The sequence below is a fragment of the Chrysemys picta genome, chromosome 9 (assembly GCF_011386835.1).
Source record: "Chrysemys picta bellii isolate R12L10 chromosome 9, ASM1138683v2, whole genome shotgun sequence".
In the NCBI taxonomy this organism is placed as follows: Eukaryota; Metazoa; Chordata; order Testudines; family Emydidae; genus Chrysemys; species Chrysemys picta.
In genome coordinates, this window is record NC_088799.1 from 4049873 (window position 1) to 4076814 (window position 26942).

The 26942-nt window shown below is 44.7% G+C and overlaps 1 protein-coding gene and 1 long non-coding RNA gene across 21 annotated transcripts in view; one reads left to right on the forward strand and one right to left on the reverse strand.

The window, feature by feature from the left end:
• LPP (LIM domain containing preferred translocation partner in lipoma) overlaps nucleotides 1–26942 on the reverse strand; it is a 438751-nt gene that overhangs the window by 44147 nt on the left and 367662 nt on the right. For all 20 annotated transcript variants that reach the window (XR_010590535.1, XM_065557534.1, XM_065557541.1 and 17 more), the window contains one exon: nucleotides 23978–24147. Coding sequence is in view for 19 of the 20 variants with exons in the window: in XM_065557534.1 (XP_065413606.1) it covers nucleotides 23978–24147 (170 nt within the window). In the remaining variant the exon portion in view is untranslated. The remainder of the gene's footprint in view (nucleotides 1–23977; nucleotides 24148–26942) is intronic.
• Nucleotides 15305–23329, forward strand: LOC135973623 (uncharacterized). Its single transcript, XR_010590536.1, has 2 exons — nucleotides 15305–15637; nucleotides 19815–23329. It is a non-coding gene; the product is annotated as an uncharacterized LOC135973623 (long non-coding RNA).

A 26942-nucleotide genomic window follows, 5' to 3' on the forward strand; every position in this document is an offset into this window, starting at 1 on the left:
AGCAGTGAATTAGAGATGCCAGGCAAGGTGGGGATAGGCCAGGAAGGGCCCTGCAAGTGAAGAAAGAATCTTATGTTTGATGTTTCGTATACCCTGTTCCCATCTCATCTGCACTGGTGAGCCAAGGCGGATCTTGTTTAGCCCGCTGTAAGTGAGAGGAGTAACTCCATTCAAGTCAAAGCACTCTGGATTCACAGTAGTGCAACCACAATCAGAATCTAACCCCTTATAGCCAGTTCCACAAAGTTCTCTCTCTCTCTGTCTCTCTCTCTCTCTCTCTCTCTCTCTCTCTGTATTCTACTTTTCTAAGGGTGTGCCCAGCTTTAAGGGAATTTGCACTGATGAAACAACATCAATATAGTTGCCTTGCCTTGGTGTGACTTACCCCAGCTGTAACAGGAATCCTAGTAATTACTCACCTTCCTAAAACACTCATCGATCCGTAGGTGAAAGGTGCTGTGGTAGTGCTAAGTGTTAATTTAACTAATGGTAACAAGTAAAATTATTAACTAACTCCTCACTGCTCAGCTGTCTGTAATTCTTACTTTTTTTACTGTCAGGAATGGTCGCGTTATGATTTAGTCCTGCCTTGAGTGCAGGGGACTGGACTAGACGACTTACTGAAATTCCTTCCAGTCCTACACGTCTATGATTCTATAACCGCGCTGGAGCAGCTACGCCGATTGTAAATGGGGGGAAGTATACCGTGCTGATCAACCGCAACAGTTTGCTGAGTGCATAAATGGAGGAGAAAGTCTGCCGCCATCCCAGAAATTTCAGAATGAGCATGTGGCTTATTCCCTTGCTACGAGCACTGGGGCTTATTTTGCCATTAGGGAGGGAAAGATTCCAAAGATGACTGCCCTTCCTGCGGAGCGGAGACATTTGCAGTAAGGGCGTAGACCTATGTCTTGTTCAGAAGAGTACCAGTCTAAGCAATGCTACATTATTTTGTAGAGTCTTGGACTATCCTTGGAGGTAATAAGCATTCACTGAAAATGACTGCTGGCCACTGGCAAAAGCTGATTATAAGTGTTAACATTGCAATATGTTTTCCTTCCATTTACAAGAGGAGTAAAATACCAGGAGAAACATCCCATTTGCCAGTGTTTGGAGCCCAATACACTCTACATACAATTATTGAAAGAATAACAGGAAATTGACCCATTTACTCTGAAAAGTTCCTATCATGTTCTGCACTATTTCATTTCATGTCCATTTGCGAACAAGTCATTTCTCCTCAGGGGCAGAAGATAAATTGTCAACACGCGCACACGCCCCCTTTTCATTGCCAGGCACAAAAATATCACAAAGAAACATTTCCTTGCTCTCTGCTTCATTTTCTTCTTCATCATCTTTTTTTAATAAACGGTGCTAAGTAAAAAGTCAACTGACTGTAAATAAACTAAATTCCACCCCCATCTTATCTTAAGATTGTTTTTTTGGACAGAATGTATTCCACCCACATGGTCTCAGGTCTGATCTGACTGCTCTTCTCAGTACCAGAGAAATCAGATAACAGCCTGCATGGAATAGCGCTTAGAAAACAGAAACATTTGGCAACTACTGTCTGCATTACCTGGCACATTGCAATACGGGCTCCATGTATTATAGCCGGTCGAGGGGCTTTGCTTTAGTTTTAAGGAAGTGGCCCTCCCGTGGGTGTTTCTTTGAATTCTGCACAGTGCTTATTATCTGTATTCTGGCAGTGCCCACACCGTACTAGATGCTGCCCACGGCACACAGGAGGCAGCGCGGTCTCGTGGACAGGGCATTGGAATGGGAATCAGGAGACCTGAGCGCTATTCTCAGCTCTGCCACTGACTTGCCATGTGGTTTTCAGAAAGTCACCCTTCTCCCCCGTCAGTCTTGTCTCTTTAGAGTGTAAGGTCTTTGGGGCAGAGGGGCGGTCTCCTCCTTTTATGGCTACATACCAGAGCTAGGTGCTGATCCCAACAACAGTTTCTCGGTGCTACTGTAATATAAGTAATCATGACAGAACGATGGAATCAATGCCCCAAAGTCCTGCAATCTAGAGAGGCTGGAAGGGTGGGAAGAGGGACACCAAAGCGTGCACAGTCCATATGTACCTCCTGGGCCTGCAGCTCTCATTGGCTTTGGTTAGTATTGTGGGTGCTCAGCCTCTCCCCAAAATCAGCCTCCACGTGCATAAATACATCTATTCCAAGATTTAAATGACAAAGGAGAATGGAAGAGCCAACAGGACAGGGACTGGGGGCCACATTCAACAGTCTACTTTGTTCCATACTGCTGTTGTATCAGGTCCAGTGAAGATTAACCCAAAGCAAGGGTCAGAGCTTATGTAGGGGCTTTTAGGCCCCCACTTTTTAACTTCTGACACAGGAGGGAAAGGGGCATAGCCAAGGTGCCCAAGCACCCTCAGCTGCTGTTTCAGCCCCTAGCAGTGTAAGTTTACAGCAGCTCTCAGGCTGCTCTAACATGACACAAAAGGGGAGCGGCTGAACAGAATAAAGCGGACGGTCCAAGGATGATCTGAAATGTGCGCCAAATGGGCACTCAGGGTACGTCTACACAGCAAATGTAGCAGCAGCAGGTCTCAGAGCCTGGGTCAACTGACTCAGGCTCACACTATAGATCTGTTTTTAGCCCCGCAAGTCAGTTGACCCAGGCTCTGAGACTCACTGCCATGTTTTGTTTTGTTTTGCTGAGTAGACGGGCCACGCTTATTCGCTTTGTGACTCCAGATCGGAGTTGCTCCGTTTACAGGAGAGTACCCCGATCTGGCCAATCCTACAAACTCCTGAGGCCTTGAATCCGCCCGGGTTGCTTCCTGCTTGGAGCGTCCCCATCAGTACTGAAGGTTCCGCAACCAGAACCATCCCGGCAATTTGCCTCAGGAAGCACAAGGCGGATCAGAATGCAGCTCGCTAGACCCCGGCTGCCTCAGTTTCTGCTGGGCCGAGAGGAGCGAATCCTAGCTTCTGTCGCCGCAGTCAGCCGATAAGACTCAAAAGATGAAGAGAGATCAGCGCCCTGCTGGGGAGAGGTGCTATTTTTACACTGGTTTTCACCAAAAACGACACTTTATGGAAAATAAGATAACACTGCTCTACGAATTAAGAAATCCCTCACGGCATGAACAAGCAAAATACTCCAGGCACAGCTAACTCATGCATAGCCCGTACCGCCTACTGATGATTTCTTTTTCCTGTTTAAAATGGAGATTTGGGGGGCTGAGGGGAATTACGAAAGGAGGGCATCCTACATCAGCAGGTTTTGCTTCAAAGGGACTGCTTCTCTGTGGACCTATATAAAACCACCAAATCCACTGCAGTTCTTGGCGTCTGTTTCGTGTCCCAAGAAAGATGGCTTGAGGCTGTTTAGCTCCAAAGCAAGTGCCTCTGAAAACAAAGAGCGTTTCCACACCAGCTTTTGGGGCTCCAGCAGGAAACAGGAGAAGGAGGGAGAAGAAGAAAAGATGCTTTCCCCGCTGATTGGTGAGGAAGTGGTTTGGCCCTCTGGACACCATGTGAAAGAGAACACCAGAGGGCATTGCCTGCCTGGAAATAGAGCTGCTGCTCACCTGTAATGACAGCCAGATTCATTAAGCTCCCTAAAAGATAATTAAAAACATGAAGAGGTGGACACGCCCTGGGTCTCCACTTACCTTTTGTCTCTATGAGCTGAGAGAAGAATGTCCAATGGCTAATTATAAATTACAGCACCAGAGGAAGAAGCTGTGGATTGCACTTTGTCTGCAAAGATGTAATCGGAGCATCCCGTGAAACTCGCTCGCAGGCAGAAGGCCTGGGGGAGGGAAATGGGTGGGGTAGCAATGCGGGGTAGGGCGCTCCCTGACCCCGGGGTGGGGGTGCTTTAGCCACAAGCATCTGACTTCAGTAGCCCCAAAGGTGGCGCAATGGGGTGCAGCAACTGATGGGGGAGGGATCGCTCAGTGGTTTGAGCATTGGCCTACTAAACCCAGGGTGGTGAGTTCAATCCTTGAGGGGGCCACTTAGGGATCTGGGGCAAAATCAGTACTTGGTCCTGCTAGTGAAGGCAGGGGGCTGGACTCAATGACCTTTTGGGGTCCCTTCCAGTTCTCTGAGATAAGTATATCTCCATATATTTTATTATTATTATATGCCAGTTAATTTGGTCAGCGTGACTGTCGCTACAGCACCACTTCCAGGGTGCGTGCGAATTCCATCTCCCCCAAACCCCTCACACCTGCTGGGCCTTTATGCAGTAAAAGCTGTGTTATCCTGCACTTTAGCAACCAGAAAGCTCTATTAACCAACATTTCTGATATCTCCCAATACAAATCTTCCATCTAGTTACAGTAACCGGGATGAGAATACTGCCCAGTAGGTTATGCAATTGCACATTCTTCACTCTACTTTTTATGCAAAAAAGGCATAAAGGCATAAAGACAAGTCAGCAAGCTCATATCAGGGATGTATTCAAAAAAGCAGCTTCTACACTATGTCATAGGGTCATTACAGATTCAGCCCAATCTCCTACACCTTCTACATCTACAATGATGATTGGTGTTGATAATGATGACCCTGAGCACTGCACAGGGAACTACAGACCAGTCAGCCTCACCTCTGTCCCCAGAAAAATCATGGAGCAGGTCCTCAAGGAATCCATTTTGAAGCACTTGGAGGACAGGAAGGTGATCAGGAACAGTCAACATGGATTCACCAAGTGCAAGTCATGCCTGACCAACCTGATTGCCTTCTATGAGGAGATAACTGGCTCTGTGGATATGGGAAAAGCGGTGGATGTGATATACCTTGACTTTAGCAAACCTTTTGATACGGTCTCCCATAGTATTCTTGCCAGCATGTAAAAGAAGTATGGATTGGATGAATGGACTGTAAGGTGGATAGAAAGCTGGCTAGATCGTCGGGCTCAACAGGTAATGATCAACGGCTCAATGTCCACTTGGCTGCTGGTATCAAGTGGAGTTCCCCAGGGGTCGGTCCTGGGGCCGGTTTTGTTCAACATCTTCATTAATGATCTGGATGATGGGATGGATTGTACCCTTAGAAAGTTTGTGGATGACACTAAGCTGGGGGGAGAGGTAGATATGTTTGAGGGTAGGGATAGGGTCCAGACTGACACAGACAAATTGGAGGATTGGGCCAAAAGAAATCTGATGAGGTTCCACAAGGACAAGTGCAGAGTCCTGCACTTAGGATAGAAGAATCCCATGCACTGCTACAGGCTGGGGACTGACTGGCTAAGGGGCAGTTCTGCAGAAAAGGACTTGGGGATTACAGTGCATGAGAAGCTGGATAAGAGTCAACAGTGTGTCCTTGTGGCCAAGAAGTCTAATGCTATATCGGGCTGTATTAGTAGGAGCATTGCCAGCAGATCGAAGGAAGTGATTATTCCCCTCTATTCGGCACTGGTGAGGTCGCATCTGGAGTACTGCGTCCAATTTTGGGCTCCCCACTACAGAAAGGATGTGGACAAATTGGAGAGAATCCAGCGGAGGGCAATGAAAATGATTAGGGGGCTGGGGCACATGACTTACGAGGAGAGGCTGAGGGAATTGGGATTGTTTAGTCTGCAGAAGAGAAGAGTGAGGGGGGATTTGATAGCTGCTTTCAACTACCTGAAGGGGGGTTCCAAAGAGGATGGAGCTCGGCTGTTCTCAGTGGGGGCAGATGACAGAACAAGGAACAATGGTCTCAAGTTGCAGTGTGGGAGGTCTATGTTGGATATTAGGAAACACTATTTCACTAAGAGGATGGTGAAGCACTGGAATGGGTTCCCTAGAGAGGTGGTGGAATCTCCATCCTTAGAGTTTTTAAGGCCTGGCTTGACAAAGCCCTGGCTGGGATGATTTAGTTGGGGTTGGTCCTGCTTTGAGCAGGGGGTGGGACTAGATGACCTGCTGAGGCCTCTTCCAACACTAATCTTCTATGATTCTAAGATCCTGAAGTGCCTTCTGAATCATCAAAAAAGATTAAATTTTGTTCAGTCGAGTGTTAGTGCATAACATAACCTACTGTATAGAAAACTTTACCTGTATACATCTAAGTGCTTCAAGAAACCAACCACTCTGCCGTGCAGGACGACGGCGGGATTGGTGAGTACCTGTACACTATTTTATACTTTATTAATTTTATTGTATTCTAATTCTTTGAAAAGTGGTACTCCATTGGTAAGTATCACTCTTAGTTAATCAGAATTTTTGACTACTCGGCACCCCTCATTCTCCCACCATGCCGGATAACAAAGCTTTTACTGTACTTGGAAGGGATGACTTTTGCCTACTGGGAATAACTCTGCAATCCTCTTAAGGACCGATGCAAAGTCTGTTGATATCAGTGGGAGTCTTTCAACTGGCTTCAATGGGCTTTGGATCAGGCCCTCATCTGGTAATCTGCTTAATGATGATCAGCAAGCCAAGCTCGTTTAAAGGTAGGCTGGACAAAGGAGGTCTGAATAGATGTGTCCTAGGGGCCTGATCTTGATCCCACTGACATCAAGGGGCGGAAGACCATCAACTTTAGTTTCCATGGTTCTATGAGGTGAGGGACCGAGTGAAACTTACACTGCTGCAGGTGATGAAGTTCACATCCTGTGCTAAGGCCCAGCTCCAGATCTATGCTTACCCCTTAGTCCTTCCGCTGGTCTGCCCTCTGCACAAACCAAATTTCATTATATATTTGGAAATTCCTTTCCAAATTCTTCTGTTTCCATGAGAGCTGTAGATATACACCTTTCTCTCTCTTTCTTTTTTTTCCAAAAGAGGGAAGGAAAGTGACGTATGCCCTCCCGCCAACACCCATACATTTTGGAAAATAAATGCAGAATCTGTAGTTAGAGGAGTTAGTGTCAGAATATAAAAAAATTATTAAACATTATGTACAAAGAAAACATAATTAGCTCCTGTGGGATCTGAAAAAAAAAATTACTCGTGAAGAAGGAGAAAATGGATAACTCACTCCTGGGTTTGCCAGTCGTGAATTATTTAATAATCACTCCCTACCAGATGGAATATATTTATCCACCCCATTGGAGCACACTTTGCAATCTATTTACACTGCTTTTAAAATATGATTATTTATTTAAAAAATAAAAAAGGTATGCACAAGGGAGAGGGGGAGTAAACACAGAAGCTAAAGGGAAAAAATATAACATCTCATCAGTCTTTCTGATCGTGTTAGGGTGTTACAAACTAAAATTAATATGAATGCTGTTTATTGCATCTCTCTTGATTATCTTCTATATGAAAGCATAGAAATTAAAACTAGAATGTGTACCCTCCAAGGAGCACCTTTATGCTATGCATTAAATGGCACGGGTATACTTCTGTTAGCCATGTGTTGTTGTGCAACTAAGGTTTGATCCAGCTCCCATGAAAGTCAATGGAAATACTCTCAGTAATTTCAGAGGGAGCCGGAGCAGGCTTCAGAAACGTCTCTCACAGGGTCAGACTGTGCTCTGACTTACACCTGCAGTGAATCCAGAGCAACTCCAGTGACATCACTGGAGTCACTCTGAATTTACACCCGGGAACACAGAGCAGTACTTGGGTCCAAAGATTTGATCAGCTGCTTATTTTAAAATGTCAGGAAGTCCCACAATTTTACTCTTGCCTTTATATTTCACTATGTGTTGTTGCCGTTACAATACCCTTCCCAAACAAAAAGCTTTGCCCAGCTAAAGTTAAGTGCACTAGTGACAAACACTTGTCAGATCAGACTCCATAGAGGCCGTGAGAAACCTGTATGGACATTACACGGGCATACACAATGTAAAAACCTATTCAAACACGTAAGGACATTTCTAAGCCAAAAGAAATTCTTTGATAATGTACTGCAATAATTCATGTTTGTTTGATTTTCTTTTAAAACTCAACCAAGGTTCTTCATAGGCTTGGTCTACACTAAACCCCCAAATCGAACTAAGGTACGCAACTTCAGCTACGTGAATAACGTAGCTGAAGTCGATGTACCTTAGTTCGAACTTACCGCCGTCCAGACCCGGCAGGCAGGCTCCCCCGTCGACTCTGCGTACTCCTCGTGGCGAGCAGGATTACCGGAGTCGACGGGGAGCACTTCTGAGTTCGATTTATCCGTCCAGACTAGACGCGATAAATCGAACCCAGAAGTTCGATTGCCTGCCGCCGAACCAGCGCGGTAAGTATAGACAAGCCCATAGATCTTAAATGCAGGAAATGATCAGCAATGGCTGTTCAATAAATTAGAGGTAAAATTTTCAGGCACCTAAGTCCAATTTTCAAAAGTGACCTAGGCCCTTAAGGAGCAGAGTGGATAAAAACTATGATATAAAAAAACAACAACATTAAAAAAAATGAGATTTTTTTTATTTAAATCAGATTTTTTAATGTTAAGGCCGAACGTACAATAATCTATTAAAATAATTTGAATTAAATAAAAGAGTAATATTTAAAAGCAGTACATGTTTTCTGCTGCAGTATTATAGAAAGTCAGACCAGTGAACTGGTGGCCGTCACTGGCTAAGCACCTGGAACCAGAGTTTGCCGAAACACTAAATCAACTTTTGACAGCAGCAGTCTTTTCTGCAGGTACAGAAAGAATATTTCTTCATTTCAGTTTGTTCAACTAGTTTAGTTCAATGAATAGTTCATTCAATGCAGAACAACCAGCTGGGAGTTGAAAAAGCAGGAAAGTTTGTTCTCCTCTTCCAAACTATGAATAAAAACTAGGAATGAGAGGATGAGATCTATTAATTCTAAAATCTTGAAGGACACGATGACTAGAAACAACCAGTTCAATTGACTGACTACAGATACTTCATGTATTTAATACATTAGTTTTAAACGCAAACCATGTTTTTCTTATGTAGCCAGCACATTTAAGATCATTTTATTTATTTAATAAAAAAGAGTATTAAAATAATGTTTTCGTGCGCTTTTAATTGGAATTCCCATTTCTATCCAATGCAGCTTGACACAAATCATGAGTAAAAAATTAACTGTGTCCAGTTTTGGGCCCCACACTACAAGAAGGATGTGGAAAAATTGGAAAGAGTCCAGCGGAGGGCAACAAAAATGATTAGGCGGCTGAAGCACATGACTTATGAGGAGAGGCTGAGGGAACTGGGATTGTTTAGTCTGCAGAAGAGAAGAGTGAGGGGGGATTTGATAGCTGCTTTCAACTACCTGAAGGGGGGTTCCAAAGAGGATGGATCTAGACTGTTCTCAGTGGTGGCAGATGACAGAACAAGGAGTAATGGTCTCAAGTTGCAGTGGGGGAGGTTTAGGTTGGATATTAGGAAAAACCTTTTCACTAGGAGGGTGGTGAAGCACTGGAATGGGTACCTAGGGAGGTGGTGGAATCTCCTTCCTTAGAGGTTTTTAAGGTCAGGCTTGACAAAGCCCTGGCTGGGATGATTTAGTTGGGAATTGGTCCTGCTTTGAGCAAGGGGTTGGACTAGATGACCTCCTGAGGTCCCTTCCAACCCTGATAGTCTATGATTCTATGAATCATCTTCTAATAAATAAGAAAGTGTCATCCACCATTTTCTAGCAATTTAAAAAACTGTAAATATCAAGAATTTGAATAAGTGATATCATTACTTAAAAAATATAGAGAGATATAGTGAATCCTCCTGGTTAGCAAAACGAAGTACCAAATTATACCAACCAGTGAGACTCAACCTTTCTTTAAGAATATAACTAAAAAGCACAAATGCAAAACAAATTTAAAAATTGACTATTTAAATCAAGGTTTCCTGCTTGCTGATTAAATCATGATTAAAATTGGTGATTTAAATCAATCTAGAGTGGCAGTCAGGTTCCTAAATCACTTAGATGCTTTTGAAAATTCCACCCAATGTCCCAATGTAGTTTTTTTTTTAATCAGTATGAATCTAAACATTTTCAACAAACAAGATACATCTTTGAAAAATTCATATATGCAGTGTATTAAAATCCAGTATTAGGTCTGGTCTACACAAACATTTTTCCAGTATAACTATTTCACTAGGAGGGCTGGTATCAAATTATATGTATAGTTAACACCGTATAACTTTTAGGTACAGACAGTAGGATTGCCACCAGATTTTCGCAGGATTGTTACTTTTTTGAGCTGGCAGTTCTGGGAAATCTGTAAGGGTGCTCAGTGCACTGCCAGCTGTTCAGTTTGATGGGCTCAGGATCAGTCCAGATGTCCCATTTCTGTTGTAGCTCAGAGGTAACAACCTTAAGAGACAAGCCCTACGTGCTGGATAACCCAATCTAAGGTCCTGATTAACGAACGCGTTCCTGTCCCAGGCAGAATATACACACACCGCTAGCTGCTGTCCAGGAGAGGAATGGACCAGATTAGAACACAGGGTTAAGTGTTTTCCTGAATAACAGCTTTGTGGTGACAACCTGAAAGCCAAACTGACCATTCTAGTTTCAATGTCCCAGAAGACCAAAGAGCCAACAGCAAACCTACCTCACAGCACACGTAGCAAGAAGTCAATCTGAGGTTTAAAGTTCCTTCCGTATAATAAGCTAACATATTATTAGTAATATATGGAAGGATGTGACTTTTTTTTCCTTCCAGGGAGGATGTCCCTTTTACTACCCCATCGCTTATGCTAAAATAGAGATACATCAAGCAAAAGAGAACATTCCAAAGAACAAAATGCCCCGGCCCCCCCGGCCGAAGAATGTAAAATAGAAGTGTCAAAATATTTTATGTGGCATTATGCACTCATCTATTTTAAAGACGGAAAGGATTAAATACATCTACATGATGGAAAGAAAAAGTGTTTAAACAACAATAAAAAAAGATTTAGTGGTATTAATAAAGAACTCCCTTAAAGCAGCATGTCTCCATTAAAGTAATTAATAGGGCATGAAAGACACTTCAGTGGAAGTGAGCAGTGTTCAGGCTAAAGCTCTTTGATTTTTCACATGATCTCAAGACTGACTTCCGTGCAAAAATATACTCTGTAAGGAATGTGGGGGTGGGGGTGACATGGTGCATGTATGAAATACAAAGATTAAGAGAATATTAGGGCAATAATTCTATTTGATTAAACATATCTGAAATGACAGTAAAATGTTCCAAGTGAATTAAGGATTGTATTAACAGATGCAGAAAAGAGTTTGAAATCTAACGGGCAGAAAGGAAAGGTTTTATGATGATCATTATTTTTCTTCTTAGGATAGTGGTGATATTGCCATAAAACTTTAATCTTATTGCCACGCCAGAGTGAAAGAAAACCTGTCAGAGGCAACAGAGCACCTCTGGACTCTCTTGTTTTAAAACGGGAATGGTCTCTTTGCAGCAAAAAGGTCTCAGGTGAGGTCCCGGCTGGAAGTTGAAGCTAGACCAATTCAGACTGGAAGCAAGGCACGGACTTTTAACAGCGAGGGTAATTAACCACTGGAACAATCTACCAAGGGTTCCGGTGGGTTCTCCATCACTGGCCATTTTTAAATCAAGATAGGAGGTTTTTCTAAAAGATCTGCTTGAGTTCAAATGGGAATTAATTCAGGGAAGTTCTCTGGCCAGTGTCATAGAGGGGGTGAGACCAGATGATCACATTGGTGCTATACAATAGTAGTTGATACCTGCGAGCTCCCTGATGGCCAGGGATTCTTTAGAAGTCACTTGAGTTTTCCTGAAGCAGAATTAACCACTTTAGAAATGTTTCAGAAAGATTTAAAAAAAAATCTTTAGGTTTGATCCTGCATATGCTACCAAGACTGGTGCTCAGTATTGTGGGTAATCCCATCACTGTAATGAGTGCTCCGCTCAGTCGTGTTTGCAAGGCTGTGCCGTATACGGTCCCTGTTTTTGTATCCCTTCACCTTTAAACCCCGTTGCCTTAGTTACAGTGAAGCCAATTGCATAGAACTCTGAGTGAAGCTGCGACTCAAATGTTCTCTAAATCTCTGGAAACGGCTTAAAAAGCTTTTCTGTGCACATCAGACCAATTGTTGGGCCTAATACCGTGTGCTGAAGCCAACGGAGTTTAAGCCCTTGCTTAAGTGCTTTGCTGAATCCAGGCCTACCCGGACTGCAGTTCTACGTAAGGGCCACAATCTCACTATCAGTGACCTACATTAAGTCTTTAGGGGAATACCAAAACAATGAGGAGTCCTTGCGGCTCCTTAGAGACTAACACATTTATTTGGGCATAAGCTTTCGTGGGCTAAAACCCACTTCATCAGATGCATGGAGTGGAAAATACAGTAACAGGTATAAATACACAGCACATGAAAAGATGGGAGTTGCATTACCAAATGGGGGGTCAGAGCTAACGAGCCAATTCAATTACGGTGGAAGTGGCCTATTCTCAAAGGTTGACAAGAAGGGGTGAATACCAAGGGAGGAATAGCTTATGCCCAAATAAATTTGTTAGTTTCTAAGGTGCCACAAGGACTCCTCATTGTTTTTGCTGATACAGACTAACACAGCTACCCCGCTGAAACCTGTCACCATGCTAGGGGAATACAGAGACTTTTGAGAGCTCCAAGTAACAGCTAAATGCCAAGGAGAATAGAACATCAAACAAATATTTTTCTTTTCATGACAGAAGATAAATATTTGGCAGCACATTTAATTTTAAAAAAAGTTTAAAAGTTACTCAAACAGAGTAGAGAACATTGCTGTAATTTTACTTTGCCTCCTAAAATATGTCCGGTCACAGTGGCTTTCTGAAGGAAATATTTACTAATTTAAGAAGTGTTGTCTAGCTTTAAAACTGCTCGCATTTACGTAGACACCTCTGGTGGAAGAGTGCCAAAATAATGTATTGGTTAAAATAAATTAAATAAAAATAAAATAAAGAAGCGACAGTGTCAAGAGTTAAGATAATAATAAAGCTTTTACGAGAGGCAGTCCTTACCCATGTTACTAATAACACGTTGAACCTGATTTACTTTTCACCATTGATGCTGTTAGCTTGCTTCATGGACTGCCCGCAACAGGGACAGTGAAAAAAAGACTGATCTGGTCAATTTCAGTGTTTAGTGCTCCGGTAGGCGCTGGCATGCTGCTAGAATTCACTGTATTTGTTATTTATTTAGATGTGTACAGTAGTTTAAAAAGATACCTATACAAAGAGCTCTAGGCACCGTGATCATTAATTAATCTTACAACAACAGAATAATGCCTACCCAGCAGAATTAAAAATTACATATGAATGACACAAACTTCATCCACTAGTGGCCTTAAACAATCACATGGTAACAAATTAACTCGGCCAGCCAGTAAATGAAAATAACTGAAAAGCTCTTCTCCAAACCCCATCACTTTCTGGAAGATACTTTCAATCTCCCCATAGAACCCTACGCTAATAAAGTTTGTGGATGACAACACTGGGAGGTATTGCCAATACAGGAGTAAAACCTGAATATCATACACAAAGATCTGGATGACTGTGAAACCTGGAGTAATAGAAATGGGACAACATTTAATAGTGCAGCATCAAGCACTTAGGGACTAATGACAAGCATTTTTGCTGGAAGCTGGGGATGAATCAGTTGGAAGCAACAGCGGAGGAGAAAGACCTGGGTTATTGGTCGATCACAAGATGACCACGAACTGCCAATGTCATGCAGCCATGAAAACAGCTAATAAAATCCTAGGATGCATCAGGCGAGGTATTTTCAGTAGAGACAGGGAAGTGTTAGTACCATTAAACACTGGTGAGACCTCATCTGGAATCCTGTGTGCAGCTCTGGTCTCCCACATGTAAGAAAGCTGATTTCAAACTGGAACAGGTGCAGAGAAGGGCTACCAGGATGATCCGAGGAATGGAGAACCTCCCTTACGAGAGGAGACTTAAGGAGCTTGGCTTGTTTAGCCTAACCAAAGGAAGGCTGAGGGGAGATCTGATCGCTCTCTATAAATACATCAGAGGGCTAAACGCCAGAGAGGGAGAGGAGTTAATTAAGTTAATGGCCAATGTTGGCACAAGAACAAACGGCTATAAACTGGCCATTGATAAGTTTAGGCTTGAAATTAGGTGAAGGTTTGTAACTATCAGAAAGGTAAAGTTCTGGAAGAGCCCTCAATTGAGTAAGTGGGGGCGAAAAACCTAACTTGTTTTAAGACTGAGCTTGATACGTTTATGGAGGGGACGGTATGATGAGACTGCCGACAGTTGCACATGGCCCATCTGCGACTGCTATTAGCATATATCTCCAATGGCTGGAGATGGGACACCAGATGGGGAGGGCCCAGGTGTCCCATATGCTCAGAATCTGACTGATCACCATATTTGGGGTTGGAAAGGAATTTTCCCCAAGGAGACCCTGGAGGTTTTTCACCTTCCTCTGCAGTGTGGGGCATGGGACACTAGCTGGTTTGAACCAGAGAAAGTGGAGGATTCTCTGTCACTTGCAGTCTTTAAATGATGATTTGAGGACTTCAGAACTCAGCCAGAGGTTACGGGCTTACTACAGCAGTGGGTGGGTGAGGTTCCGTGACCTGTGACGTGCAGGAGGTCAATGAGATGATCACGATCGTCCCTTCCGGCCTTAAAGTCTAGGAGTCAAAACCATGTCTTATATGTGATTGCTGTTAAAAAAATAAATCCATAACCCTCAAAGAAAACATTGGATACATTTACTATCCAAGTGGGAGTCTCTGAAGCCAGGGCCATGTAGTAAAGAGATCATACAGATTTCTGAGTCCCCGAGCAAACCCATTACACTTCCTTACAGTACTTAAGGTCAATCCAACTCTCACTGCATGCAACTGGGTAAAAGGCAGAATCCCTGTGAAAAACCACGGGCGGCATCTAAACTAAATGTTCCGTGGGAAATGCATTACACAAAGGAGAACAAGCCATGGAACAACAGGGGCAAAAGCTATGCAAACTACGCCATATGCCTTAAACCTTCTTGGCATTATGACAGATCCCACCTACCAAGCCCGGGTCTCCTACAATAGGATAGCTGTCGCCGCCTATGCAGGTGGTTTTCTTGACACTGACGAGTGACAACTATAGACCCTATAGGTCTTGTTGGTTGATCTACCATCATGTTCTCCGCTAGCAATGAGAACTGCTACATGTACAGCCTGCAATAACTTCTTATCCCTGGCAAAGCCCAGGCTAAGAATTAAACTCCACATGTAATCTGGTCTTCCTTCTGGTAAAAAGCCCAAGTGGATGATTTACTTTTTCTGTCAATATTATTCTTGGCCCACAGCTTTGTAATCAGTGCAGCTGAGGGGGAAGGGCAGATGCACTTGGAATGTGCGTTCTCCCTCGATGTGCAGCCAGCACTCGCGATACAGCTTAGAATCAATAAACTTTTCCTCTTGTCACCGTCACTGTTTGTTGTCCTTTCCCTTCGCTGGCATTATGCCGTTTTTCTAACTAGAAATCTACCAAACCCATTGGGGTTTGCGTGTGTATGGTGGCAAGTCAGACGGTTTCCTCTACTGCAAACAAACATTGCATGCAGTCGAACCAACGCTGCCGAGCGCCAAAAACAGAGCCCTGCTGGAGGCAGGATCAGTTCAAAGATGGAACTTTCTCCCAAAGCGAAGCTCCTTTTGCTCAGGCGTCAACAAAGCGTCTGACTGAAGCAGCATTCACAAAGGCCATGCTCTACTTTTCCGCTCTTCCCTGGCCATGAGGTTGGCAAACTGCTGCCTGGACTAAGTCGGAGGGCATTTTCGCTCAGAGAGAGGTGAGACTCTTTGTTCTCTGAAAAAATTGGGTAAGGATCAATCAGACCTGCTAAATCCATACTATGAAAAGGCAGAGCAGCTGGAACACTCAAAGCATCGTTAGCAAGGAGCAGCATCAGGTCAAAGGCCTTTAACCAGTAACTCTGGCTATTAACAAGGTCAGTGGTACAATGCTAATGTATTGGCCCAAGTGCAAAGCAACCAACCCCCTCTCTTCCCTCCCTCCCCCCCTTAAACCAAAGGCAAAAAATGAACCCCCTATTGATTTAAGACCAGGTTTTCAGAACTGAATTAACTGGCTTAAATGCCATTATCTTTCTTTATAGCCCCCATGGCTAAATACCACAGACTGGATGGAATTACACACACACAGATGATAAATGCACCTTTTACACATGCAGTTATGAAAATCAACACCCCCTTAAAATAATTCTCTCTTATCTATTTTAAACGAAAGGCAAGAACAACGCGCGATGGATGAGCAATGATTAACACTTGATAACATGCCATCCTGTCACACTGCCTCCCCGCCTGCCGCACCTGCAGAACACTCTCCCGTAGCTCTCCCGCACACATTATGATGTATATCACCCTAGTGAGGGATCAGAGCCCCACTGCGCTAGCAGCTGCACGCCCCTGAAGGAGAGAGAGAGTCCCTCGCTTAAAGCAGCAGAGCGTCCGGGTTCCAAAAGGACATAGACGGTGGAGGACAGACGGGCTTGTGGTTAATGATTTCTATTACCGTTGCACACAGGAGCCTAGCCATTGTCCACACACGGACCAAAAAGACGGTCCTGCCCCGAGGAGCTGATAATCTAAGGATAACTCAAGAGACAGATGGAGGGAGTGTACGGAAACGATGAGACGATATTGGTCAGCATGATGGGCACCGCACTGGGACTGAGATGGGCTGGATTCTGTTCCTGGTTCTGTGTGACCCTGGGCAAGTCAAGTCACTGAACCTCTCTGGGCCTTAGGGATAACAATCCACCTTCTCCCCCACCCGGGGCTGTTTGCACTGGGAGTTCTTTGGGGCAGGAACTGTCTCTCACTGTGTTTGCTCAGCACAACTGGGTTCAGTATTAGTGCGGGCTCTGGGTGCTACTGGAATAACGACAAAGGGGGAGAAACGCAGGTGGTTTGGTGACAGGAGGCGGCGGCTCCAATAAAAACAGGCCTATGTGAGTGCCTGGAGCACTGAGCCTGCCTCGCCTCCTTACGCGTCAGTGTTTTCTTTTAAAGGAGAGAGAAATTCTTCCCATGCCACATGGATTCCGATGAATGAGATGATTCTCTCCGGCACGTCTGCCATCGCAGCATACCAGTCTGCTAGCAGCAGGACACCCGAGCCAGGACACCTAAGCAGCAATCTCTCTGCACAGCCGGGAGCAGCTGCAGTCAGTGCCATGTATTGAAGAACAATCCTTTAGCAGCGGCACAGTCCTGGACCTGTAAAATCCCACCGGTCCAGCCGAAAGGGAGGGTGTTGTCCTTACAGGAAATGTTATTGACTGGAACTCACCCCACTGGGTGGGAAATCCAGTCGAGGACACGTGGTCGTTTAACACTGCAGGACAGCAGCTTGTCCCTGACCACTTCATTCTACTTCTGTGACAGAGAGAACATCTGCCTCCAACCTTTCTAATGTTAGGGCCTTCCCGAACAGGGTGTCTCAAATCATTGCCTGGCACATCTTTTTTTTTTTTAATTTGTAAAATGCACCTAAATTATAAAATGCTGAAAGAGCAAACAGAGGGTCCACGGCTTAGTAAGAGAACAGAGCTTCCCTGGAAAGCAACCTGTCCCCCCTGCAGCAAGGGGCAAAAGAGCCGGGCTCCGTCAAACCGGCCTGGAAGGGATTTGCAGAGTCAAGGGCTCCCCAGCAATGAAAACGTGCCTCCCCCTGATATTTCCATCTTTTTGCAGGAGGTCTGTGTAGGGGCGACCAGAGCCTGGGACGGGGGCAGGTTTAAACACTAAAGGAAATGATCTAAACAAACAACAGCTCTCAGGGCTCAGACCGCCAAGAAGTAGGGTCTGCTGCCCAGAGGGCGGGGGTGGTATGCTGCACAGTGCAGAGTACACAAGCCGGGGGCAAGTATGCTGCTCCTGTTAAAAGGAGCCACATCGCTCCCCACCTTGAAGCACGAAGCCCTCTGCTAGCTGGACAGCACCACCTCCTCCCAGAGCTCTAGCAGGTAGGGAGAGAGTTTAATCTGGGATTATGTGCATTTGGCTAACACATTCCCCCCTGCTTTGTCTCAAAAGGCAGCCTGCAGACAGCGTCTGGCCCTATTCTCATGCCTGTGGAAATAAGGATTTTCAGAGGGATGTCCAAGCACATCCTGCTGCATTGCAAACAGATTGATCTCATTATCCTCAAACCACCCCTAATTGATAGGTGTCCAGTCTGGCTTTGAAAATCCCCAGCCAAGGTGATCCCATCACCACTCTTGGCAAGGCCCCTTGTTATGAAGTTTTCCGTCACATTCTCCTGGCATTTTCCCTGCTGCAGCTTCAGCACATGGACAGCTTGTTCTGTCCTTGTTGGCTAATGAGTATAATTGGTCCTTGTCCTCTCTATAATGACCCACGTGCTTCTCTATAGAGGAGTTACCGCATAGTACTCTCATCACCCCCACAGTCTCTTTTTTAGAGCCACACACTCGAAAGGAGACTATTTACTTTAAAAAGAAAAGGGAAAAATACTCGTTTCATTTTGTCTAGAAACAAAATATTCACTTTATCTCTTCCCCGCCCACTCTTCTAAGCTGTCAGATGACTGGGAAAGGCAAGACGGGATCAACAAAGTTTCCTAGCTCTGAACAAACATGCAAAGGTTCCGAGGGGTAGGTGCTGGCACAGTGACTATTACCTCTTCCATTTTTGCACCCTCTGGACTCTGGAGCTACCGGAGGTCCCTGGAGTAAACCACAGCAGCTCCAGAAGCTGCTCTGTCTTATATCCTGGCTGCACCAGTTCTGCCAGCCCTCCAGGATTGTCCTGAATTCTAGATTCATCGGGAATTAAAGATTACGCCATGTGATGAAACCACCAGGAATACATCCAACCGAAACTGGCAACCTTAGCAATTGCTGCGTACTAGTGTAACCCATGCCGCCGTGGTGTGGCAGTCTGTCCCCCCTAGTGGTGGCTGGGCCAACGATGGATGCTGATGAGCCCGCTACAGCCTTAGCTAACAGAGCTGGGTCTTTTAGAGCCTGACATCTCAAGTTCAATTCCCACTGCTGACAATCCACTCAGGGGCATCACGTTACATTAGCAGCAGCTCCTAAAATCGGGCGTACAGAATAATGCTGATCTCAATTAAATTCTTTGAGGACAAACCCATTCCATGATTTAAGGAGTGCACGACTTTATATTTCTGTTCGCGTTGTCACTTTGAATTCAAACTCTTTGGGAAAACATGCATAATAGTCTTAATGATCCCATTGAGCAGTTTAAATTCAAATTACGGAGCACTCGCAACACCACACAGGCAACACTTTCCATAAATTACTCTCAAATTCAATATGTCGCTTGACAAAAACAAGAATAAAGGGCTTAAAAAAATCATAAAACATTCTTTAAATTATAGCTTCTCTTTTCTTGTCCAATTTAAATTGTTACGTTGTCGCTAAATTCGTGCTGAAATATCTACATACATGATTTAGAATTCTTTTAAAAGACAGATGTAATTTTACAGTGGGGATTGACCTCAGACTTGAGATCTGTGCACGCTAACGTTACTTCACAGGCCCCTCTCTCTCAGAAGCAATCAGCACTGGTCTAACGTCTCCCATCCAAATTAATGGGAGTTTTGCCATTGATTTCAATGGGAGCAGATTCAGAGTCCAAGGCCAGAAGGAACCACCAGACCATCCAGCGTGACCCCCTGCAAAAAAATCACCAACACGCTAAATGCAGGCCCCGCTGTGCTATGCAAACATACTGCAGGAGACAGAGCCACTTACGATTGAAATGGACAAGACAGACAAACGGCAGGAGAAAGGGAGTATTATTATTCCATTTTTACCACTGGGGAACTGAGGCACAGAAAGATTAGGGGAATACTTTCAAAACCACATTCACCTAATACACCTTAAGAGTTCAAGGCCCACTGAAAATTAATGGGACAGTCTCCTGAGTGATTTTACATTTTTTTTTTACCCTAAGCGATTTCTCCGGGGAAGTGACAACACCAGGAAAGAGAAAATAGGGGAGCCTGCAGCTGAAGCAGGAATCGAACCCAAATCTCCGGAGTTTTGGCCCGGCGCCTGAAATACAGCACCGTGTGACTTCCCCAGTTCTAGGTAGAGTTGTTAAAAACGGAAGGGCAGCTCTGGCTCATGACAACTTTGCTCTTTTGTTATTTCACTGCTCATGGCTTCCAGCCCCCTAATTTCTGATGTTCTTCTCTGAGGGCCCTCGGCTTTGACTACTGAATATTTCTGGTTTGCCTGAAGAATTCTTTACGCTTTCTCCCATCCTCTTCCCCAAGGCACCCAGCCAGCTCCATCAAGGCCCGATACTTGGTGACCTTGACACTCAGACAACAGAGGGGAATCCTGGGAGGGTACTCAACATCTTATTGCCGGCAGTGGCAACGACAGGTGCTCAGCATCTCTCAGGACTTGGCCCTACAGATCGTTTATCACTCACTGTTACAACCGGGGAGTGATTGCCAAGAAGCAGGGATGAAGAATGCAAGGAAATTTCCAGGTCCCAGAGAAAGTCATCAGGACATCAAAAAACACTCCCATTTGCAAAACAGCAGCATCCCCTGCCAGACCAGTATATCTGGCTAACCTTGCGCTCAGTCCTTATGGTAATACTGTAGTTGGAAAGGAGACAGCTGGCACGGCTCTAACATCTTGCTCTTCAATCTTTTATGACAATGTTTGCAATATTCCCCTTAACCTCTTCTTTATACGAAGCCCAATGCAAAAACCGAGCAAGCAAACCAAAGGCTTTTGGCAGTAAATTGCTCTGTAAAGGGGAAAAAGTATATTAACATTGACAACAGATTGTAGCCGCGCTACATGGCTCACGTATCGGAGGGTCTAGTTAGATCGGAGACATATTGTCAGATTTTAGGGGTTAGATTGACTGTAGTAGTGATAGGGAGTGACACATTGCCCGATGGTAACACTTCGCTTATCACAACTGCTTTTAACTGAGCGCAGGTGTCTTGATGGAGGGAGGTTGGTGGTGTTTTAGGAATAAAATGAATAATACTGAGCAAAAGCATGAGCAACAGAATTAAAAATGCATGTGTAGCATTTAGCAATTGCAATGCAATAGTCGTCGGTCTGTATTAAATGCTCTCGTTTGGGTGCTTAAAAGTTAGGAACTAATTCTAGGGTCAAACTCAAGTTCTCAAGACCCGGGTGGCATTTTTTTTTCTGAGATGGGGATAAGGAATTGTTTCAAGGGGTGAGTGACTGCAGTAGGTTTTGGACCTGACCCTGTTTGGACATTTTGTGTTAAGAGGGGCAATGATAAACAAAACCAGAGAGATACGTTTGCAGGCTTTTATCGTCAATATTGACCAGTAGCATAGGGTAAACATGGGTAACTGGAGTTTACTAACTTCTCACTGGGGGAATATGTACTTTAGTTTAGGTTAGTTTACTCACTTCTTTTTTAAACACCAGATCACTGATATTGACTAATTAAACAATTTCTGTTGCAACCTTAACTATGGCTTCACTACTGCTCCCCCACCACAAGAGTAACATCGGAAACATTTGCCAATTTTTAATTGTTCAAAAACATTTTATTTGCCTGTGGCCTGACTATGCAGACACACATGGTGCAATCACTCAGAGCAAACTATCAGAAGAGCAAACAGTTCCTGGTTTATAAATCTGGATGAGGCAAACACTTTTTTGTCTTCTTTCATCTCAGAGAGGCAGCCTGGTTTAGTGGTTTGAGTATTGGAACAGAAGCCAAGAATTCCTGGGGCCGGAACCTCCGGTGGTGTTAATTGCGGTAGCTCTCCTGAGCTATGCTCATTTATGCCAGCTGAGAATTTGGCCTCTACTTTCTAAGCCTGGTTCAGTCGCTGATTTGCCGTGCAGCCCTGGGCACATCATTCAGGCCCCAACGCAGCAAAGCACATAGTGTGAAACTGACGTTCAAGGAGACTTGGACTCCGGAGTTGCTTTTGAAATGGTAGGCTCTGAAGTCAGCTAGGCATGTTTTGAAAATACATGCTTATGTGCCATTTCAGACAAGGTCAGACAATGGGACTTAGGCACGGGCTTAAAGTCCAGCACATGCTCTAGGGCTTTACTGAATCAGATGTCAAACTCTTGACTCCAGTTTCCCCATCTGGATGTTTAAAATCACTGCCCCTATTTATGTCATGCTATGGGTATGTAATGCCATTAATGTTGTTTTCACATCAGCAACGGACTGGATTCCTGGGAGTGTTTTGTGCCAGGCCTTTAAGCTTCTTTTTTTGTGGCTTGTGCAGGTGAACATTTAAAGGACACTTTTTTTTTTTTTGCCTAATCATTTCAAAGAAGCTATAAAAATAAAAAGTTTATCCTTTCCTCTGTGTTCAAAGCTGTAGTGTGGAATTTACTATTGCAGATGCAGCCAAGCAATTATCATTGCTTTATCCCTTAAAAAGATAGAAGATAAATTTGAAAGAAGATGAACAGAATCCTTCTGTATTTTTCCTCTCATCCTTTTATCTCCCAACGTAGGAAGTTTACTGAACCCTTGCCAACAATTCACTCAGGCTAATGAAGTGTATAAGTAATAGGATTAAATAATCTCAACCCATTATTACAGTGGCTAATGCAGATGTTCTCCCAAACTAAAGCAGATGCGCAGTGAAGAAATCATCCCTGGTTTAAAAAAAAAATCGTATGAACCTACTAGCAGATCCCAGCCCGAAGTCAATGAGACATTTAACTTCAGTGATATAAAGCACTGCCCCAAGTGTATTACGACACACCTTGCAATGAATTATGGTCTCCTCCCAAGGGCCAACACACGTGCCACAAAATTAACCTTAAAGATTTGATGGCACAATAATTTTAATGCTAACATTAAAAGGAGAAATGGTTTAAAAGCACATATTCAATCAAAAAATCATTTAGTTTTTAAGAGCCAATTAACCGGGACCATCCACCATTGCCACTGTAAATAAGGCAGCATCAATCCTCCATTATTGCATTCAACACTTTAGCGATAATCCCACTGCAAAGGACATGTCGCAATGGCAAGGCATAATGAGGCATTGTTACCATGCTCTGAAGTAGTAATGATAATAAATAATAAAAAAGTGATGAAAGAACGTTACCGAGGAACTAAAGCTTTTAGCAAGTAGCAAATGGGTTTCAGATACTGGGTCTCATGAAGGCCTGATTCTGGGAAGTGCCCAACCCTCATTTCCCCCCTGACATCAATGTGAATGCGGGGTGCTCAGCATCTCATGGGAGGCACTCAGCTCCTTGCAGGACGGGCTCCTCAGCTTGCAAAGGAAACTCGACGTTGGGGGCTTAGTTACCCTGGCTGTAGCCCCTCACCTTGCAATTAGGGGAGAATAAATATAACTGAGGGATGTTTGACAAAAGCCAGTGTTGAGAGAAAGGGTTCTAGGAATTAGAGAGAAATCTACACAAAGATGATTCATTGATCTCCACAGAATTTTTCTGCGATATTCTGCAGCTTCGCTTATTCTAAATACAGGGATTATAACTAATTTTTTCACCCAAACCGTCAAAATACCAGGGCATGCTAAATGCAGACTCTTTAATGGGTAATGGGTGAACCGCAAAAGGCATCTGGATTCAAAGGCCCTTGAAACTGGTTGATGGACTCCTCCTGATTTCAAAGGGCAATGGATGGGGCCTAAAGTTTGGATGCTGTTCGGCGGCTTTTATCGTCTTGTGGGGTTGCAAAGTTACATCGTGATCCTTCAGTCTCCCCCCTCCTTCAGTGGGAGTTTTGCTGACCCAAGGACTTCAGAATCAGGTCTCTTACAGTGGAAAGCTTTTGGGAACAGGGCTTTCTCCTAAGAGTGCTGTTACTTCTCTTCCCAGCCAGGCTGAGATTATCACAAGAATAACTTCTTTCTATTTTGGCATGTTTGTTTCAAGGCTTGGCTGGACACCAGAAATCATGTGCAAGAGGGAAAGGGGGATTTTTTTTTTAACTTGTTTCTGAACATCACGGATGGGTCTGTTCTTACTCTATGCAAGTTGAGTTGCTCACCCTTAATTGTACGGCAATGCTGCAATCTACAGTAGGGAGGGGAGTATCGACAGATGTCTAAACTCTGTTGGTTTGTATTCACATTGGAAAGGAGCCTCGGCACTTACGATGTAGCAGGGTTCACAATACGCTTTCTTCTCCACCGCGTAGAAAGGCTGGCCTCTGAGCTTGTTGCCACAGGTCATGCAGGTAAAACATTCCACATGGAACACTTGGTCCATGGCGGTGCAGCCAGTGCCTTCCCCGACAACGTTCTCACCGCAACGGGAACAGCGGCCTGGGGGGAAAGAGAGGAGAAGAGATGTCATAATTATCTCAAAGTGGTGAATATGGCGTTTCCGGGGTGCTAGCTTGAGATACAATGTCACAACATGGTCATGTACAATTCCTGCCCTCAGCCGCAAAGAACAATCTCATGCCTAGCAAAGATTTGCACGTTCTGGAGGATCAGATGACTCTGGGGCCGGACCCCAGGCTCTGGTGCCTTTCACTTGTATGTCATCACATCGAATGCAGCCCATACCAATGGGGACTAACACTCGTCACCTATGGGAGGCTGTTTGGTGGTCTACATGAGCAGTTTCAATGCAGCTCCCTGCATTCTCACCCCAGGAACCGCCAACGCAGTGCGCACCATTGGTGGGGGTCGCAACAAAGAAATTAAGGCCTGAATGGCTAGGGAGATTGCAACACCTATCTCTTGCGCTGCGGGCTTACAGTTCTACAGAAACAGACAATCTAGGGCGCACACACGGAGACAAGACACGGCAGGCACGGACAACGGACCGGGCTTGGAGAGCCTGATGCAGAAGTGCTTTGTGGGACGCATGTTTGAAAGGGGAGGGAGGCTGAGTGAAGTTGCTTAGCTCACGAGAAAGGGCACTTCCGAAAAGAAGCCTGTGGTACAGGCGCTGAAAAGGGGAAGGTGGGAGTACTCAACGCAGTGACAATCACAGCTCCGAGGGACATCGCTCATTTCAGCCCCACTCTGCTGTTCCACGCTGCTGATTGCTGATGTTCCACACCGCTAGCATTCAGCGTGGATAATGATTTAGCTCAGACATGCAGAATTATGGAACAGAGATAGTGCCAAGTTCTCAGCTGGTGAAATTCAGCATAATTCCACAGAGTTCAATAGAGCAATAAAGATTTACAGTAGGGTGACCAGACATCCCAATATAATCAAGACTGTCCCAATATTAGGGGCTTTGTCTTGTATCGGCAAGGCAACTATACCACCCCCCCGAAAAAAGTGTCCTGATTTTTCGCACTTGCTATGTGGTCACTCTAATTTACAGAAGCTTAGGTTTCAACCCCACTAAAGGAGGAGATTTCATGGACATATCTAGTTTCCTGCAAGAATAATTTCTGTGTCCCTCCTTTTGGGTCTTGTCAGACAGTATTATTTATAATTTGTATTACTATAGCACCTAGAAGACACAGTCATGGACCAGAACCACATGGTGGTAGGCGCTGTACAAACGCAGAACAAAATCACAGTCCTCGTCCCAAAAGTTTCCAATTTAAATACAAGACAAGAGACGACGGCTGGATAGACAGGTGGGGGAGCAGAAGGGAACAGTGGGACAATATTGCATCACACATTTGGGACTTGGCAAGTGGAGTGAGACGGTTGCTAGGGAAGTGAAGACTATGCAAAGAGAGCAGGACGATGGCCAGGAGATAGCTGTTCAAATGGTATCACACATTCAATTGAAATAATTAAATAACCCAACCACAAAACGGGCACTAATTTAGTGGCGCGTGTGTATCTGTCTTAAAAATTAAAACCCCTGTAAAGTTTAATAAAAAATCTGCCTGCTCAATTGTCCAGGTGGCTGAACTGTCTACAGCTGTGCATGGAAGAGATGATGACATTAATACCCGTGCGCTTACGGCTTCTTCACTGCCTGTCCCAAACTAGTGCATGGTGCTGTTGTGCTGGGCAGGCGCGTTTCAGCAGCAAGTAAAGCGGATCCAGGACATAAATCATGGGCGGCACTTTAAGACCCTTCAGGATGAGGGCAAGGTGACGTTTGAGAGCTCTTAGGAGAGCTTGGAATGGAACCCAAATCATTCTTATTTGTGAAGTTGCATCAGTGTAGTTGGCGCTGTGAGGGACATAATACAGATCCCGCCACAAAAAGCTTACACTCTGTGCAACCCGGTGGGAATACTCTAGGTCAGAGAGCAGATAGGAGCACACTAGGAAGCCCAGCTGGGGGGATGTGACAGGGTGGGGGAGACCTTGTCTAGTGCAGTACTGAATGGGCCCTGGACCTCTGACTTCCGCGGTCCGGGGCTCCAGTGGTTCCGGGGCAGGAGCCAGCAAGGAGCATCCTTCCTCTCCAGCAGTCAGCCCAGACTGTGCCGGGCTGCTCCCTCTTATACTGCTGCTACACCTGGAGCATGCCCGGTAGGGACGTAGGGGCGTGGCTTCCTCTACCCACTGTGAGGAGTTAACCCTTCCCCGTCCGGTGCAGGGTGAGTTCACCCTGTCACAGGGAAATAAATAGATTTTTTCCCTTTAAGCTTAGCTTTGTAGATCAAAGAGTCCTGTGGCACCTTATAGACTAACAAATGTATTGGAGCATAAGCTTTCATGGGTGAATACCCACTTCATCAGACGCATGCATCTGACGAAGTGGGTATTCCCCCACAAAAGCTTATGCTCCAATACATTTGTTAGTCTATAAGGTGCCACAGGGCTCTTTGGTGCTTTTTAAAGATCCAGACTAACATGGCTACCCCGATACTTTATAGATCATTCACTCTTGGTACCCTGATTCACAGCCCCATGCTCTAACCACTTCACTATGCTTCCTCTTACACGGATGTCCCTTGCCGTGCTGGGAGAGGAGTAATTTAGGGTGTGGTATGTGGTGAGAAAGCGGTGGAAAAGCTTCCTAACATCGAGGACCATGGAGCAGTCTCTCTGCAGCAAGGAGACAGATGAAATGGACTAAAAAGGTCTTTTTCATCTGTGACATGACAGAGCCCCCCGTTACCCTCCCTTCTCTGGGTGGACAAGGCCAAGAGTGCTCAGTGATCTCATCCAAAGTGCTTACGCAG